The 18,914-nt window shown below is 41.9% G+C and overlaps 1 protein-coding gene across 1 annotated transcript; it reads left to right on the top strand.

Annotated features, from left to right (window-relative positions):
- The first annotated feature begins 1,976 nt into the window (after positions 1–1,976).
- Positions 1,977–16,177, top strand: LOC115012815 (G protein-activated inward rectifier potassium channel 1-like). Its single transcript, XM_029438624.1, has 3 exons — positions 1,977–2,948; positions 12,041–12,257; positions 15,109–16,177. The coding sequence occupies exons 1-3, from the start codon at positions 2,283–2,285 to the stop codon at positions 15,762–15,764; spliced, it is 1,539 nt and encodes a 512-aa protein (XP_029294484.1). The 5' UTR covers positions 1,977–2,282; the 3' UTR covers positions 15,765–16,177.
- Positions 16,178–18,914: the final 2,737 nt, after the last annotated feature.

Here is an 18,914-nt window from a genome sequence, read left to right as displayed (position 1 = left end):
TTAATGGGCCCAGGTAATTCATGTGCAATATGAACAGGAGAGGACCTAGTATTGAGCCCTGGGGTGCTCCTTTTGTAACCAGATTGACGACCTTTCGCAACTATTGTTTGAGTTCTGCCATCCCTGAAACCAGTTACATGTATTTTTTGTCAAAATCAAATTGACCTAAGTCCATCCAGAAGAAGAGTATGATCCATAGCAATGCTTCAATAATCAATCAATGAACAGAACAATACTCCTTCTTATCCAGAAAACAGATTATATAGGGCAAAAATCTCCATAAACCCTTAATTTCACAGAGTTAGATGTGAATATGTGCTGTCTGTCTTCCTGAATGCTGAGCAGCTGCTATCACTTCGGGGGCAAGCTAATACATTAGCTAAATAAAATGACAAAAAGACAACCGACAATGTATTAAGCCAGTCACAGTTATACTCGTCCGGTCGCTAAACCCTTTGCCTAAATGCTCCAGGTTTGAAACCAGACTGATAGGAGTTTAAAATGCAAAGCTCAGATAGAAAGTTTGAATATTAATGAGCTTTTCAGAAATGTTGTATTAGACAGCTATTAGCTAGATGTATGATATTATGAGTATTGCTTCTTTAGAGGCACTGAATGTGCACTATTCATTCTAATACCTCATAAGCTCTCGTCTCTCTTCTGTAATTTGTTGTTTTTGTTATCGTTCAAATTGTGTATAATATCTGTTGCTTTAGTTTAGTAACAGAAACTTAAAACATGACACAGAAGCCAGAGCCAAAATATGTTTATCATTTATTGATGAAGTGCTCAAAATACCTTGGAAGATAATTCTAGGAATATATTAATAAATCATGTTTATATTTATCTTTTTTTTTTTTTTTTAAGTGCAGGCCTATTTCATGTCTGAACAGAATTAACGGTCTGAACAAAAAGCCCTTGAGATGAAGGTCAACTGATTAGATCAGTCAAAGGCTTTGTTCTCCCACCTTTGTGACTGAAACTGTAATTATGCATTAGTTAATAATAATTAGTACATGCCACATGGACGTTTGTGTCCTGTCTGATTAAAACAAGGGCAAAGAGAGCCAAGGGCACAGCATCCTTGTTAGGACTGCCCTTTGGGAGGATACTTGTCCAGGAAATCCTCCTCTCTAGGAGCCATCCAAGTCTAAATCAATAATAAGTCTTCACAGGAAAGAGGAGAGGCACAGCTTTAATGTCAGATTTAAAATGGGCAAAGCCCTTGGGACAGTGAGTGTGACATTTTAAGTCATTTAAAGCAACAAGTCCAGAAAATTAGAAGATTTTGGGAAAACACACAAAAACTTGTTAGTTATTCAATCATATTATATCACATGAATAAGCTTTAATAATACAATTACCATAGCCTATCTGCAATTCGATTAGTCAATGCCCTCTAATCTGCTGTATTAGATTAAATATGCACATAGATCGTCCCTCCAGTAGATGGCACAGTTTAACTTGAAAACTCAAAGATTCTTCAATCTCATTACTCAGGATCTCTGTAACCCTCCATGCTGTTAATCATACAATGAAGCAACTACAATGTAAAGACAATGTAAGCACTTATGAGCAATGATTGAACACATTGTTACAATTATATATATAACATATAATAATATACAAATGAAGTCGTACAGATTCAACTGACCAGAGGAACTACACAGAAGAGTCTAATTGTCCAGCTCCCTCTTTACACACAAACGCAGTCGTGTAACTCCACTCTCTTCTCTCCCTTCCCCCTTCCCTCCCTCTCCTTGCATCTATCCCTCACACACACACACACACACACACACACACACACACACACACTCTCTCTCTCTCTCTCTCTCTCTCTCTCTCTCTCTCTCTCTCTCTCTCTCTCTCTCTCTCTCTCTCTCTCTCTCTCTCTCTCTCTCTCCTCTTCATCCTCCACAGCCCACCAGAAGCTGTGAATGGCAGACAGCTCATCGTATTTCGCTCCGATGGTGAGCACCACCCCAGTCAAAGAGTGAGGACTGAGCAGAGCGCACAGCTACAGTCTGCCGTCTTCTTGTGTCATGTAAAATAACTGGAAGAATATTGGATATTTCTTTTCACAACAAACGGATAATATCACTGCTTTAAAAGCACTACCATACGCATGATTTTTTTTTTTTTTTTATTCCTAGGCTTTACGCGCGATAAAGTGCCCATGGCGCATTTTACGCACTGCACTTAACCAGAGTTTTGGAGGCTCAAACAATCAAAAACATGGATTAAAAAGCAATTAATTTTCCTTTTACTTCAGGAGAGCTCAAATGGCGGCACTTCGAAGAAAATTTGGCGAAGACTACCAGGTGGTTAACACCAACCGGGCCACCACTTTTTCTGCTCCGGTTAAGAAAAAACGCCAGCGCTTCGTGGACAAGAACGGTCGCTGCAATGTGCAGCATGGAAACCTCGGTGGAGAGACCAGCAGGTACCTCTCTGACCTCTTCACCACTTTGGTAGACCTAAAGTGGCGATGGAACATGCTCATCTTCATCCTAACTTACACGATCGCTTGGCTGGTCATGGCATCTATGTGGTGGATCATCGCTTATATCAGAGGAGACATAAATCACGGCCACGACGCGTCCTACACCCCCTGTGTGGCCAATGTTTACAACTTTCCCTCAGCTTTTCTGTTTTTCATCGAGACTGAGGCCACGATCGGTTACGGTTACCGGTACATTACAGAGAAGTGCCCGGAAGGCATCATCCTCTTCTTGTTCCAGTCGCTGATGGGCTCCATAGTGGACGCTTTTCTCATCGGCTGCATGTTCATAAAAATGTCCCAACCTAAGAAACGCGCAGAGACGCTCATGTTCAGTCAGGACGCAGTGATTTCTCAGCGAGACGGGAAACTGTGCCTCATGTTCCGCGTGGGCAACCTGCGGAACAGCCACATGGTGTCCGCTCAGATCAGGTGCAAACTCATAAAGGTAAGCTCAAGCTCCAGATCCTCTCTGATGATAATAACTCCCTGAAAACTGACTGAAGTGTAAGAGCTGATTTGAAGTTGAGCACATTCTATACATAAATCACACACTTTCACAAATAAAGCAAAAAGATAAAACATATACATTGAGTTACATGTAAATAACATGCAGTAGAATTTACTTATTATAACTTGTAGGACTCCCTGCTGCTGCATTGGGAAGCACTATCTTCTCAGCAGTGTGGAAAATCAAAGTATTGCATACTGGAGACAGATGCAAATTGTGAACACTCCGGGAAAGCAAAAGGAAACAGCCATTTCCCTTTTTTACACAATGACTGAATGACAGCTGGTATCTCTGAAGAATCTTTATTCTCTTACTTTCCTCTCATCTGAGCCCTGAAGGAAAAGGAATATTTGCATAATGCAGGTTTAAAGTAAGCTATTTTTGTTATTCAAAGCTTAATTTCAAGCAGGTCTCACGACACAATATACACCTTGTCAAACAACACAGGCTTAAGGTAGCATTACCATAATCCATTAGCTGCAGGATGGCGAGGCTGAGTGGCAGCCAGGTGCATCTCAACCCACTGAGATAACACAGTAAAGGTTGATCTTTGTCGTGCTCGACACTGTGTCCAGTGGTGACACCTGGATAGATAGATGTGTATCAGAAAGATGGCCCCCCGAGGAAGAAAGTTATGCTCTGTGAATCTGCAATGAAAGGGAGCTTCACACTCCACCACAGATCACTGGAGTCAGTAAAACAGCACTCCTGGGAGAGAGCACACAGGCAATAAACATATTGATGGCATCCATAAAGAAATGCATTATGTTCTTTTTCTTTATGATGCATTTTTTTTAAATGTCTACGTCCTGGGATATAAAATGACACAATGGTTTTAGTCACAACGTTGTGTGTTTGAATCCGCCGCACGATCTATGCCGTGGTGGCAGACCTCAGCTGATTTTAGAGGAATAAAGCCAACAAACAACACACTCTGAAAACAAGCAACAATGCAGAAAATGACCACAAACAGTAACAAGATGACTGGCTCCTCTTTTAATTATAGTAATAGAGCTCCTTTCAGCCACATCCATGTTCAATGTGCATAACGGGCCATAAAGAAGACAAACGGCATTAGTGATGAGTTTGCGTCCGTGCTTTCCTCTGCACAGCCACATCGTGCACAGTGTTGGTCAGCTTAATGATGCATGCAGGCAAGGAGGACCACGTTATTCCACTGTTACCAGCATGGAGGAAATCAACAGCCCTATAGGCATGAAGTACAATCACACGTCTACGACAACTGCCTCCTTCTCTCCTGTAAGATGTAAGCTCTCCGCTTCTCAATCAGACGTCTCCATCTGTGCAACTCGCCTATGATCTTGTGGATTTTAGTTTATCAGCACACTGGAACTCAGAGTAATAGGACAGTATGTTTAAAGCAATGACACTCAGAACTATTAGAAAAAGAAATAGGATTTGTGTTACTAAAAGTATGCATGACATCAAAATAATAACTGAGGTTCAGGCATTTTTCTTTTACTGTAGAGCCACTCTCCCTTTGCCTTTCCTTCTGGAGTGCAAGAAATACAATCACTATAAATTCCAAGACCTCTCTGCCAACCCCACATCTTTTTTACACTCCCTCTCTCTGTGAAATACAATAAAAACAGCACCACTGTGTGCTGCTTAGTGGCCTTTTCCCCCAGTTTTGCTGCAGGGCTTTGTGGTCTAACCTTATTCTTTCGCTTCAAAGACTTTCTTACCGAGACAGAATCTTTGCAGCAGCTCTTCCAGAGTACAGAACACAAAACCATGAATGAGTCATTGGGCATGCAGAAATTCCTTGTCTAGGCCGAAGGTATCTTTAGATATTACACATCACATTGTTTAAAAACCCTCAAATAATACATAAGTAGTCCTATGTTCCACTAAATGCTTTCAGTGCAGTGCTGGTATAGAAATGTTGGTGGTGCTGTTGAACTGCAACCCTCTTCAAGTCATATCTCATCATATAAAATACTCAGGCATTACTGGCAGAGGAAGCCTTTTAACTGTGTGTGTTTATGTGTCTGAGAGAGAGTTTGTGATGATGACTTGTACATCAGGCAGCATCTAAAACAGCTCTCTGACATAACATCTAACCAGATGCACCCGAACTCTTCTACAATCAAAACTTTCTCTTTGACACCCCCTCATGATATGAAAGATCAAATGAATCGCACTAAGAGTTCGTTTAACTAAACCAAACATGTTAGGATGAAACATACATGAAAGTACCTGTGTTTCACTCACTGCTACTTCTGGTGCAATGAAAGGAGTCACTGACCTTTGGTTAGAAGTGGGCCTCTGGCCATCTGTCCACGACCAGGTAGTGCTTTAGTCTTTCCTTTCGCTCTGGATTTTACCTATTAGCTAGAGACACACTGCTCACTGACTCTGTTCTGGGGTTAGTTGGCCTGCAGTCGAGGGGCAGGAGACAACTTCTAGCTACCCGAGGTCAGTAGTGTCCTTCATATCATCAATATAATCTTTGTCAGACAATGACAGTGGAAGATATCCCATCAATCATGATGCCGCTTAGTCTGTTGTGTCTTAGACAGCGGTGTGTTTTGCTTAGCAAGGTTCCTAACTGTGAAATGACACAGAAGTATTAAATGGCAGCCATGATAAGAGTTGTTCTACTTCTCTAAATGCTAAGGAAAGGTGCTTCCTTTCTTACCTCCTTTAGCGCACTGGATATAGGGTGCACTGGACCAGCCTTTACCAAAGGAAAGGAGATAAAGCTGTCCCACAATTCCTTGCGGCACCAGCATTCAAAGCGACGCACCAGTCGGTCGCCAATAACATCCACCAGCACTGTAAAATTGAACACTATGATACATTAAAAACATCCTTCTTAGGAGGTGTGATTGTGGATAATTACTTGAATGTTACAGCATTGAGGTTGTCCCTGCAGCCTATATATGTTCTATGCATCATAAATAAAGTTGCTAAAGAACCACAACAAAAAGAACAAAAGCATCCGTCCAGCGTCATGTAAGTGCAGTCGGATTCACTTGATGAATTCCCCTTCACATCTTTCCTTGACCCCTTGACGTTTTCCTTTGAGATCACTAAGAGGTTAGGGGAAGACACTGAATACCTGCAGCAGCGTGCTTAGTGCAAATTGCCGCACATGGCCGGTGTGAATTCAGGGTTCCTACAGCTTGAGGAAAAGTTAGACTTAAGACTTTTTAAGACTTGTTTTAATGCCACTAGGTATTACATGTATAAGCAACTTGACAATAAAAACAATTCAAGGAAAAAACAACACCAATTACTTAGGGTTAGGGACAACTTTGCTCAAATGTTTATTGTAACATAAAACACTTCCTTATGTCGGCGCTAGCTAGCAGACAGTGCAGCTGCTCTGAGCATCCCGGCCGCAAACTAAATGCTATCCTGATCTGTGTGATGCTAATGCAAGAGGAATTATTTATCAAATAGATTTTAACAATTATTTTAAGATTTTAAAAATACAATTCATGCAATCCTACTTCCCAAGTCTTAGCATGGTAAGGCTTCTAAAAAGATTGATTTAAAGCTTATTTCTAGATCAATTAATTTACTGCCTTTTAAGAATTTTTAAGGATCTGCGGTAACCCTGGAATCAGACAAGGAGACAAAGCTACAGCCGCAGCTGTACTATTGAGCCCTCAGTGGAAGCTGCAGCTTTCACTTTGTTCAGTCTAAGTTGCAACATCACTATAACTTAAATCTACAGAGCCCTGTTGGATGACAAAGCCTGTTTAAATTGGAGCCACTTGTTGGCGCTGGGGTATTTGGACACCAGAACCCTGCTGAACTGTCTCGGACGATAACTGGGTGGCAGCCGACAGCTGAAGGAAGGGAGAGACAGAGCAAGGGAAGCTGTCACACACAGAGTCCCACCATGAGCAGTTGAAATGCAGCTTTGCAGAGCATCCGTGACATCCTCAGAGGGCATCCTGGCGGAACAGCCGAGCTGAACATATGACTCCGGTATTGGGAGGGTGGAGAGAGAGAGAGAGAAGGAATTGATGGCTCACAGTAAGAGACGGGAGACTTAAAAAAGAATTACACAAATGTTTCTTAATATTTCCATGGTGCTTTCTAATTCAGAGACGTACAAGGGAAAGAAATCCTCTCAGCTGCATCTCCTCAGAGGATTGCAGGATGGGCTGTATACACTCGTCACGAGAACTGGAATTGACTTCCACACACACACACACACACACAAAATCTTCTTCAATATTCTTTCCAAGGCATTCAGAAAAAGGCATGTGTGAGGTGTATTAGTTGTAGCAAGTAGACTGAATCAGAAATGCAATATTATTTTTGAGTAAACATCTTCAGACTCCTGACGCTAATAATGTAGGAGCCTTGTTATAGTATTTTCCACATCCAAGTAGAAAATCAGAGGCTGCACAGTCACAACAAAACTCATTTTTGGCCAAGAACATTGTGACACCAATTCTGCCACAACAACCGCTAAAGTCCCCCGGTGTCACATCGAGGATTTAAAACACTTTGCAAGGAAGGAAAGGAAACTAGAGGATAAGAGATTAACAAACTAAATGTCAGGCATAGTATCTCCAAACTAAATGTCCTACTAGTTTCGTCTCGGTTTAACTCCCCTGATAACCCCGTGTACCTTTTATTTCATTTTGATGAAGCATAAGAGTCTACAGTTATCAGTACGACTTCCCCTCCTCACCAGATTCACAATCATATCTAGCAGGTTTTCACTTGTCATACACCATCTTGCTAATTAGTATCTTCAGAGCAGCCCAGCATCCATATTATTACATTTCTGCAGCAGACAATTAATGTAATAGCTTACCCTTTATGTACAGCGAAGTGGGAAGTAGAGTGTGGAGGGTAAAGTGGTGGATTGGCTTGTAGTTTGTCTGACTTTAATGCGAGAAGCTTGAGTTTGCAGCTATATAATGACATTAATTAGCGCTGTGCAGTTGCCTAACCCTAACCGTAACCTTACAATGATTGCTGTGCGCACATATTGCAGAATAGATAAGTGAAATAATATTGGAACTGAAAGTAAAAAGATTTTGGAAAAATTATCCAAAATCAATGCGAATTCTGGCGAAAAGGTGTCTTTCCTAAACCTTTGATGGACCATCGTTGTCACAGAGTTCTGACTTTGAGCAGATGCAGACGTTTTCCCAGCAGAAGAGAAGAAGAGATGCAGCAGAAGGATCCATTATGTGTGTGAACGGCTCATTATTACACGTAAACCTGAGAAAAACAGCTTGCAGACGTTTTTTCATGGGTTTGCAACTCTGTAATTGTATATATTATGTTGTATATATTGTCTGTAATTGTGTGAAAAGATAATGAACAGAAAAAAAAAAGTAACTTAGACCATATCCACACGGACCCTGCAAAATCTTTTATTTTCATTCTATTCACTCTAAGCCGACATTTTCACACCCCAATTTTTTATTTTTTATAATGGATACATCTGCAAAGACTGGCCTCACGATTTGTGGAAAATGTTCGGCATGCTCAACCCGGACGGGAGCGCTGTGGCGGGAGAATGAACGCCTCAGAGCCTCTTTGTGATTGCACATTTTAAATGTCAGTGCAGCCAATCACATAGCACAGGTTAAGCTGCACTTCAGAATTGTGAATTGTAGCAGCACAATAATTGCTGTTCACCTGGTTAACAGGCAGCTTTTAGGGGCTGTAATCAGATCACTACTTTATGCTTGTTCAGTGCTCTGACAGCACAAACATTTTGTTTGTTGAATTGCGAGTTTGGTCTCAAGACTCAGTGAAGGTGACCGTGGGACAACAGAGAGACCAGAGCAGAGGTTTAACCGGCTGCAGCTTGGATGTTGATATGATGCACAATTGTGCTGTTTTTGACCAAAGGAAGCAGAAAGAAGAGATTTGTGTTTAATATGTAAATACATATTTTACATAATCCTTTTTCTTAACTATTGAGCTGTTTATTCATACATTTTAGCTAACTGGAACGTTCTCTTCGCTTGCTACGGTTTCTGTTATTTAGCCTGCCCTAACTGATATAAATGGGGTGAACAACATAATAGAACAGTCTAATATAACACAGTTCAGCAGCAGTCTTTGACACACATATGTTGTCATGTTCCCATTGTCTGAGACCAGGAGAAAACTGAGCAGTCAATACCATGTTTGGCTCTAGATTTGATTTGACCAATTCATTTCACTCAGTCTTGGCTAAATTGGGTGAAATGCTAGATGGCCCAACTAAATGAGACGGTATCTGGCGGAGGGGAAGCCAGTAGATTCGGCCTGTCAGTCAACTTGATTGCTGACAAGCTCCTCCACCTCCTCTCAGGCGACTGATTGATGAAGCCCCGGCAGAGCACGGAGTGGAGTTTGGTAGGAAGATCAGGCCACTTTAGGTCTAATCAATTTTATTTATCACCTGTCTTCATCCATGAGCATCATTCACACCAGTGAAGCACTTCTTTTTGTGAGCATGAAACAAAGCCACGACACCTTTCTAATGATAATGAGCAGCTGACAGGTTGACTGGGTTGGTGAGTATGTGATGCGTTTGTGTACATGTATAGTGTTATTGCTGCCCCAATAATGGGATTTACATGAAAAAAACAAGCTCAGCTATCTCAGGATCTTTGTGCAGAAGCGTAGGAGAGTGCCAAGTAAGGAGCTTTGCCTGTCAATGTTTGCATACAGTCATCCATCATTTTAATCTTAAGCGAGAAAGACAGAAAGTGAAAAGCAAGAAATTTCCTGAGCCAGCATGAGATAACCCACATCCACCCAACAGTATTCAGCAGCCTGTAAGCACCTGAACAAAGCCCCAATGACATGAAGGTGGTTCACCAAAATAAACCCGGAGGAGCAGCTCATTGATATTCACAGGAGAAATACAATGCAATGTTTTCTGGCGATGCAAAGCCTGTTTACTCACACTTCATTCACAGTTAGCCTCGAGGGAGGGATGCACTACAGGGCAATGTCACTGGGAGGTTAGGATGAAGTGGCTCTGAACTGTAGCTGCTGCAGCCAAGTCTGGATGAGACAGAAGGCAGAACCAGAAATATAGAAAACGATAACAAAAAGTCCTGTTCACAACTAGCACATCCACTGTGAAGTAACGTCATCTGTGTAGAAGCCGGTCCAGGATGCTAACAGAGGCTAAAGGGATAGCATGGTTTGTCCTGCTCTTTATTAGAATAAAGGGTGTTTACACTCCAGCAACTCAAGATTAAAGCGTTATGTTTGCTAAACTCTCCAGCTAGTCCTCATCCTTTCTCTTTTAATACATTTTAAAGCTTTAGCCTCAGTTAGCATGTCTGTTAGCATGACGTGAAGTAGGCTACGGTACTGATGTAGTCATCAAGTGCATATTTAAGACCATTTTACAAGGTTCTCAAGCTGGAAACATTAAAAGATTCAGCCGGAGACAGGGTACGTAGAAAAGAAAGATACCAAACATTAGAAACACAGAATGAAGTGTCTCATCTGATCCTCGATGGAAATCTACCCCGCTCCTCATTATCTCAAATGTGGTGATAATCTTAACCTTTGAAGGTTAGATGTTTTCTCTTAAATGACACGGAAATAACCTTTTAAAAGAAGCTGCACGCCTCTCTTCTTACAGCAGAATGTAAGAAAATGGACGGTAATGTAAGGAAAAGGTAACACAGACTGCTAAGTGAGGGAAGCAAACAAGCAGATGACAGGTGAACAGATTGATTAGACAGAATAAGACAGGAAAGGAGAAACTACATGCAGGACCTTGGTGCTGAGCTCCAACGTCATCTGGGCAATTAAATGCTTCTGCACCAGTTAACACTCTGTGGGCAAGTCCTGTCCAAACACGGCCGTCTCACACGATCGCCTGCAAGTTCTTCCACAAATCAATGTGAAGCGCCAAATCTGTGGCCACTACAAACAGGGAGCCAATGGAACTGATAGAAGTGATATTACAGAGCATACAGAACTAAGTCAAGATGAAAACGTGATGATGTGACAAAATAACAATCAATAAAGCAGGAGGAAAAAAAAGGGAGGTTAAGATAATTATGTTGATAAGCATCAATTTATAGGATCAAATGAATAGTTAACACAAACATTGATTGTCACATCTTACTGGGAGATTGGTAATTGTGTCTTGTATACCTCACCCATCTTTCCCCAAAGATACAAACTTGATTTCTAATTCTTATGGTATATATGCATAGATATATATATATATATATATATATATAATATATATATATATATATATATATATATATATATATATATATATATGTATATATATATATGTATATATATATATATATATATATATATATATATATATATATATATATATATATATATATATATATGTATATATATACATCTCTATATATATATACTATATATATATATATATATATATATATATATACATATATATATATATATACATATATATATATATATCCATTTTGGGGTTTTCATCTGTTAAACAATTCCTTGTAAATGTGTTACATTTTTGCTACTCTTATTATTAATAGGAATAAGTGACAATCTTAAATCTTTACATGGCCAAAATATGTCTGTGGTTTGCTCCCCCCCCCTCTCTCTCTCTCTCTCCTCTCTCTCTCTGTCTCTCTCTCTCGTCTCTATCTCTCTATATATCTATCTATCTCTTGCATCTCGCTCTCTCTCTCTCTCTCTCTCTCTCTCTCTCTCTCTCTCTGCCTCTCGCTCTCTCTCTGCCTCTCGCTCTCTCTCTCTGCCTCTCGCTCTCTCTCTCTCTCTCTCTCTCTGCTCTCTCTCTCTCTGTCTCTCTCTCTCTCTCTCTCTCTCGCTCTCTCTCTCTCTCTCTGCCTCTCTCTCTCTCTCTCTCTCTCTGCCTCTCTCTCTCTCTCTCTCTCTGCCTCTCGCTCTCTCTCTCTCTCTGCCTCTCTCTCTCTCTCTCTGCCTCTCGCTCTCTCTCTCTCTCTCTGCCTCTCGCTCTCTCTCTGCCTCTCTCTCTCTCTCTGCCTCTCGCTCTCTCTCTCTCTCTCTCTCTCTCTCTCTCTCTCTCTCTCTCTCAGTCTCGTCAGACACCTGAGGGCGAGTTCCTGCCTCTGGACCAGTGTGAGCTGGATGTTGGTTTTGGGACGGGTGCAGACCAGCTCTTCTTGGTCTCCCCTCTCACCATTTGCCACGAAATCAATCCCAAGAGCCCCTTTTTCGACTTATCCCAGCGCTCGCTCATGAACGAACAGTTCGAGATCGTCGTTATCCTCGAAGGCATCGTGGAAACCACTGGTGAGAGATACTTCCTGAATTAAACTCATCTTTGTATCCACTTCTATCATATTCTCATTTCTCTTCTCACTCTAAATGTAAATTCCTATATTAATATGAACCCACATAACATTCCCGTCTAATAGATACTCGTAATCTAAACTCTGTCACATATCATATCCCCTCAGTTTTGCACATTTGAAGAATGTGGGAGCTGAAAAAAAGTGAGAATAAGAAGACATGAGAGTGACACCATGATTGAATTATGAGGGATATTTTATTACTGCAGAATTGGTTTATTCCCACCCTATGCATAATAAAAGCCTGTGGTCATAGATGTGTGTGTCACTTTGATGGATGACGCTGGCTCTCCGCTGAGAGCAGAGGTCATTCTGAGCCTATGAGACAACGTTACACACTGTTAACTACAGGCAGCCATGCTGGAGTCGTCTCAGCGACAACACTGTTCTCTCTGTAGCACAAGGATTCTTCTCTCTAGTCCAATACAAACAAATCCATCTCCCTCTTTTCTCTTTAGCTCTGCTTTTGTTCACCCCTCATAACCCTCACTTTGCCGCTGCTGTAGAAGAAGCCACAGAGCTGAATAGGCTTAGAGCAGGAGGGAGGAATCAGCAGGGAAGCGTAGAGGCATGCAGGCAACACGGTCTGTGCTCTGTTGATGATACCATTAAAACAGGGTGCCGCCAGAAGTTTAGTGTCACAGTGCTGTGGTGCTCAGAGCCGAGGAATACAGGAGGGAAGCCCTGACAGTGTCACCTTCAATGAGCCAGGATATCCCGTCATCCTCACACTGACACACATCCCATTAACCTGAACACATTAAGAGGAATCCCCTCACATCCAGCCACTGCTGACACAGCTGTTTAGCTTAACTCATTCCAATTATGTTTCAGCCAGGACTAGTTCTTAGAGGCAGTATAGAGACTGTTTTTAGGAGTATGTGACCCTGACAGGCCAGGCGCCAGGAATAGAATAGTTGTTTTACACTCAGTAATGTGACAAAACTAGGCTAAACATCAGCACTGTATTGACTTCAAACATTTCTTTGTTGAGAAAAGACAATATAAAACTATTTCAAGCCAGCATCTAATCAATCCAGTCCTGACAATTCAGGACGTCTTCAATGCATTTCATCTGAAAACAGAAGGTGCTCACCTGATCTGATACCGAGCCGTGCAAAACATACTGTTAGAACCCGACGTACAGCGCCAACACTAGTAGCAGCATGATCCACCAACAACGAGCAACTTGAGCCAAAAGAGTAGCAATCGATGCAATCAATCGTTTCTTTTATAGTAAGTATGCTCAGATCCGCACAGACCAGAGACGTGTGGCAGAATAACAGGAACCTACCTGGACTCGATACCTGAATATTTAACCCATTTTCTGTCGAGATCTCTAAAAACAAAGTATAGGGTCCTCAACATGGCTTGATTTCAGTATTTTTATATTGTTTGCTTAACAACTCTCTCTGTATGTTCGACTTTCACTACGATGCAGATGACACACACCTCTCTGTGTTAGTTGAGATTACTGTTAAGAAGTAACAGTGGGCAGATTTAAAAAGCAAAGCATAATAATGTGCTGTGCAAACAGTGCCAGTGAAGGCTCCTGCCAGGAACTTTACATGAAGTCTTCTTCAGGGACGCCCTTCTCGCTGTGTGCCAAGTGTTTGCATAGTTGTGCGGAGGGCTTTTATCTTTATGCAAGATGCAGTAAACATTAACCAGCTGGTTGAATACCCATATGACGCCAGAATGATGAAACAAAACTGGCATGCCTGTGAGGCTCTAAACCCACAAGCTTCCACTGCACCGATATCACTGCTGTCTTGTGTATCTACTGTCAGCAGAAATACAGGGATTCTCCCGGTAAGAGAAAGCTGCTCGCAATTTATCCTGCACTCACCCTTGTGATTAAAACCAAGCCTCTAGGCTAATTAAGAAAAACAAAAATGACCTTTGTGTAAATGTATACTGACTTTTCTGTGGATGAATCCGAGTAGTGAGCCTGAAATAGCATCAGGCTGTGACATAACACTGCACCTATCATCCCTCACAGGGACGGGCTCAGACTCCTACTCTAAAGCTTACTGCAGTTTTTAAGAGAAAAGCTCAGGTGGAAACAGAGCCGCTGGAGAAGAAAGAATATGGACCAAATGTCAAGGAAATTATTTTGCATGCGGTTAATAGAAATAAAAGTGTGTTTGATATGTTTACAAGCTGTTACAAGTCTGTATGCAGCAGACACACAGGCACCAACACTAAAGACTTGTACAGACAGGACCCACGGCTCTTGAAATGAAAGTATTGACGTGTGAATGGTGCTGGGGGACCGCTTAGTCTGTTGTCCATTATCACGACTAACACGAGCCACACCGATAACAATTAGCACCAACCTTTCACCCATATTAACGGCACACAACAATGGGAATCGCACAGCATTGCGTGGAAACAAGTAGCACAGCTTTGACCTCCAGGAAGGAAAAATATATCTTTTATCTCATATCATATCAAAGCGATTCCATTTCAGTACATTAGAAGTGATGATTTGAAGAGACAAAGTAGTACTAACAGTTGTAGTAATTGTTTATTAGCTTTCATTAACCATTTGGCAAATGGCAATAATCCTTCCCAGTGGATTTCTTCAAACTCCAGTGACTAAATGGGACTAGGTGGTAGATTGAAAAGTAAAAAGCATGAATGATTTTATAAGTGATAAAGAGGAGCAGAGCGGAAAGAGAGATAATAGGAGGGAACGCCGCCCTTTCAAATTCCTCCCCATTAGCCAATAATTGTTTTGTTGGAGCTAAACTCCGTTGATCTATTACTTGTCTGTCACTTTCTCCTAGGCATGACATGCCAGGCACGGACGTCATATACCGAGGATGAGGTTTTATGGGGCCATCGCTTCCTGCCAGTGATGTCCCTGGAGGAAGGCTTTTTCAGGGTAGACTACTCTCAGTTTCACAGCACGTTTGAGGTACCGACCCCACCGTACAGCGTCAAGGAGCACGAAGAGAAGAATTCACTGCCCTCGCCTCTTTCCACTCCCACCCGCGCACTGACCGAGAGCCACGGCGCTCGCCGTGACCGGGTATTTTCCGTGGATTGCATCAACGCAGAGGACAGGAGGGGAGGCTTTGGGATTCGACTGCCGAGCAAGCTTCAGAGGATGAGTTCATCCGGGAAGGAGGACCTGCAGAGGAAAGTGCTTCTGCTGAGCTCCCAGCACTCAGAGAAGGCCTGCAGCACAGGAGACCTGCCCCTAAAGCTGCAACGCCTCAGCTCCTCGCCAGGAGCCGAGACAGAGAATCGGCTGCAACTCAAGTCCCTCAAGGTGGGCTTCGAACCAATGACCCAGTCTACCGGAGACCTGTATCAGCACAGCCTAACCCCCACACTGTCCCCTGCTGCGGTACCTATGCACAGCCCACTGCTCTCTGGTGGAGGGAGGCCAGAGGACAACCTGCCAGCGAAGCTACGGAGGATGAACGCTGACCGCTGAAACCCAGACAGTCCCAGACCACAACAACAAACTCCCACCGACCTCCGACCACACACAGACTGAAGGACATGCGCATGGAAACAGATTCAATGATGTACTTTACCTTTGGAGGCTTTGGTAGGAAAACAACTGATGGTTGTACTGACAATTTATTGATATGTTTTTCTTCTTGAGACTCAACCTTTAATGGAATTACTGTGAGTTTTGTGTTTTATAGCGGCGGCATTCATGCAGGCTTTGTTACACATGAAACAAGAAGAAAACACAAACTTCATGCTTAATGCGAACTTGATCATTCTGCAAGAGTTGTGCATGTATACACTAAATCCATGTATGCCCCACTACACTTAAGTCATTCTTAGTTTTATCTAAATATAAATGATACGAAGATAATAAATGCTGTTTGATCTTTCTCTTTCTTGTGTTGTTATTGTCACACCTAAAAAAGTATTTAGTGCGACAGCTTTGCCAGATGTCAATAAGTAATTGAGCAGAGCAACGCAATGCAGTTTTAATAGAGTGTTGTTAATGGTCTAATGTTGTCCCCGTGCCACTTTTCTCAGTGGATAAAGTGCATATAAGAGAGCGAGAGAGCATAATGAGCTGCGCTACTTCTTAGAGATGAATGTAAAGCGTGTTATTGGAGAATGGAGGCTGATGGAGGCAAACAATGACAAACAATGGATTATGTGTTCTTCTCTCCAATGTACATCCAACCCAACGAACACATGCTTTGCTTAGTAAACATTTATCCAGGCGTGTACATACAGATATTATTTAAAGTCATGTTTGGTCAGCTTTTGTATCAACATTTGAATTGGACATCTACTGTATAGCACAATCCTCTGTTCCTAACCATGATGGGGTTTAGCAATTTAAAAGAACAAACTGAGATTAAAGCAACAGACTTCTTCAGCACCACGAGGGTCAGCGTATCTGAAGTACTCAGAACACATAAGTCTTCATTTCACCACTACAGGAGCACAAAGACAGGGACATCAAGGGAGATTCTCTGTTTTAACCGCACACTCGCAGACACCCTCCCCCTCTCGATATGCATCTGCAGCTTTGACCACCCTCTGTTTACACAGAACTGCTCCTCACACTAATTTAGCCTCCTGCGTGTGTTTTGTATACTAACTCCCAACACACTCGGTTTATCACTGTTCTCAAGCTGTGTGTGATTTTGCCAAATTACACAACACTGAATAGAAATAGGCTCATTATAAGACACAGAACCTCGGATGAAACATCGAGACAGTTAATCATGAAACTGAGTATGATGATGAAAGTGACCAATTGGTCAACGCAGTTGCCAAAAGTTAATCATTGCTTTCATTACGTGACCGACACAAGTTGCTAAGTTAAGGTGCAACCTCGTACTCTATTCATTTACCGCATCAAATGTCCTCAATTGTGCCGTTACTGTCCTACTCCTCAGTTACACACACACACACACACACACACACACACACACACACACACACACACACACACACACACGATGATAATGACACTTTGACGCGTAGCTTTTCCTGTGATTGATTGATTGATTCACTAAACGAATACTTTAAATGTTCACAATAAACTTGGCAATCATTCTGTCAAGGAGACTTACAGAATGATTGTATTTGTTGTTGCAATAAACATAACAAAATGAGACCAGGATCAATAGATATTGGACTAAAGTGACTGTACATGTACATTTTTAAAATGACCACGACGTTCCCAAAGTTATTACTACACCTGTCCAAACCGTAACCATAGCAGACGCTCGTATGAACATTTTCTTTAACAGTGATGCATTTTTTTAAAGGCTCTGACAAACAATGTCGTCTTGCAGATGCTCATTCTCATACCAATTTATGTTGCGAGTTAGCCATCCCTTTATATTAGGCCATAGATATCTATGTTGCACACCAATGATTATGGCTGCATTACAGCATTAATGATTCACAGAGTTCTGCATCAGTGTGATGACACAGCTTGGTTTCTCAGGTATTTCACTTGCTTGATTTGCTCAAAACAGACGTTCCTACTTAGTCATTTTATATATACGGTATAAATGTACCATATGCACCCCTAATGTATCAATTTCCATAGCTCATTTCTGCCCAGAGCCCTTAAGCAGTTTAATCTTCCTGCTTGTGTGAATAAATCCTTGTATAATATTAAATGAAGTGGTTAACATCACCTGTGTGTCAAGTCTGAACAGAGGACAAAAGCAATCAGATGATCCAAAGATGGGTCATTCGGCACTTCCTTAATAATTTCACAACCTCATCCTACTTACATCCAAAGACATTGGCCTCATATATGAGTTTACGTCACCCATCGGCACACAATTAATGTCATTATTCTCCATGCGGCGATGCAGTTATGTGTGACAACAGGAATTATCATTTCCAGTGGAGCCGACACGGACTGCTCGCTGCAGGGGGTCGGGCTGAGCGGGGCGGCACAGGGAGGAGACTGAACAAATGCAATTTAGATCCTAATACATTTTCTCCTGAAAACCCAATCATGTCTCTGTAGGAAAGACGGGGTGATAAGGGTCATTTTGTTCTTTCTAATGGAACGACAGAACGGCTGCATGTAATGATGAGCTCTCTTTTTATTCTCTTGGCTTTCACTCACTGCCCACATCACTGTCACACGTCCCTCTCCATCTTCATCAGTACAATACAGTAGTCTGCGGGAAGAGTATGATTAAAAGTCCCTGAGAGCGTGATTATTAGGTATAAGACTTTTCAGTGTCTGAAGATGGATATCAAATAAAGTGTCTGAAAAAGTTCTCCTGTGCTGTGAAGTGATGAATTGAAAAGTGGGAAACAAGGGGAGTGGGTGGACGTTCGCTCTCTCTCGCAGTCAAGCCTCTGATGTTGAAATGCATGTGCGTTTGAATTTGTGTAATCATATTTCGTCAGAGTGCACGCCAGCGTGTGACAAGTGCAATTTCACAGAAGAGGTAGTGTCAGACAAACGATATGTCCGGGGAGGAAAAGTGCTTATTGGGCACAATGTAGCCAGAAGAACGCAGCCGTGAAACAGCAGAGAGGAACCAAACGGAAATGAATGGGTAACGAGGGAAAAGGGAGTAAATAGATAAATGGCGCACAGAGGCCATTACTCATGTCTACAGGTTTGTGA

This window comes from Cottoperca gobio, chromosome 8 (assembly GCF_900634415.1).
Source record: "Cottoperca gobio chromosome 8, fCotGob3.1, whole genome shotgun sequence".
NCBI classification, from domain to species: Eukaryota; Metazoa; Chordata; class Actinopteri; order Perciformes; family Bovichtidae; genus Cottoperca; species Cottoperca gobio.
This window is presented reverse-complemented; position numbering and strand designations above follow the sequence as displayed.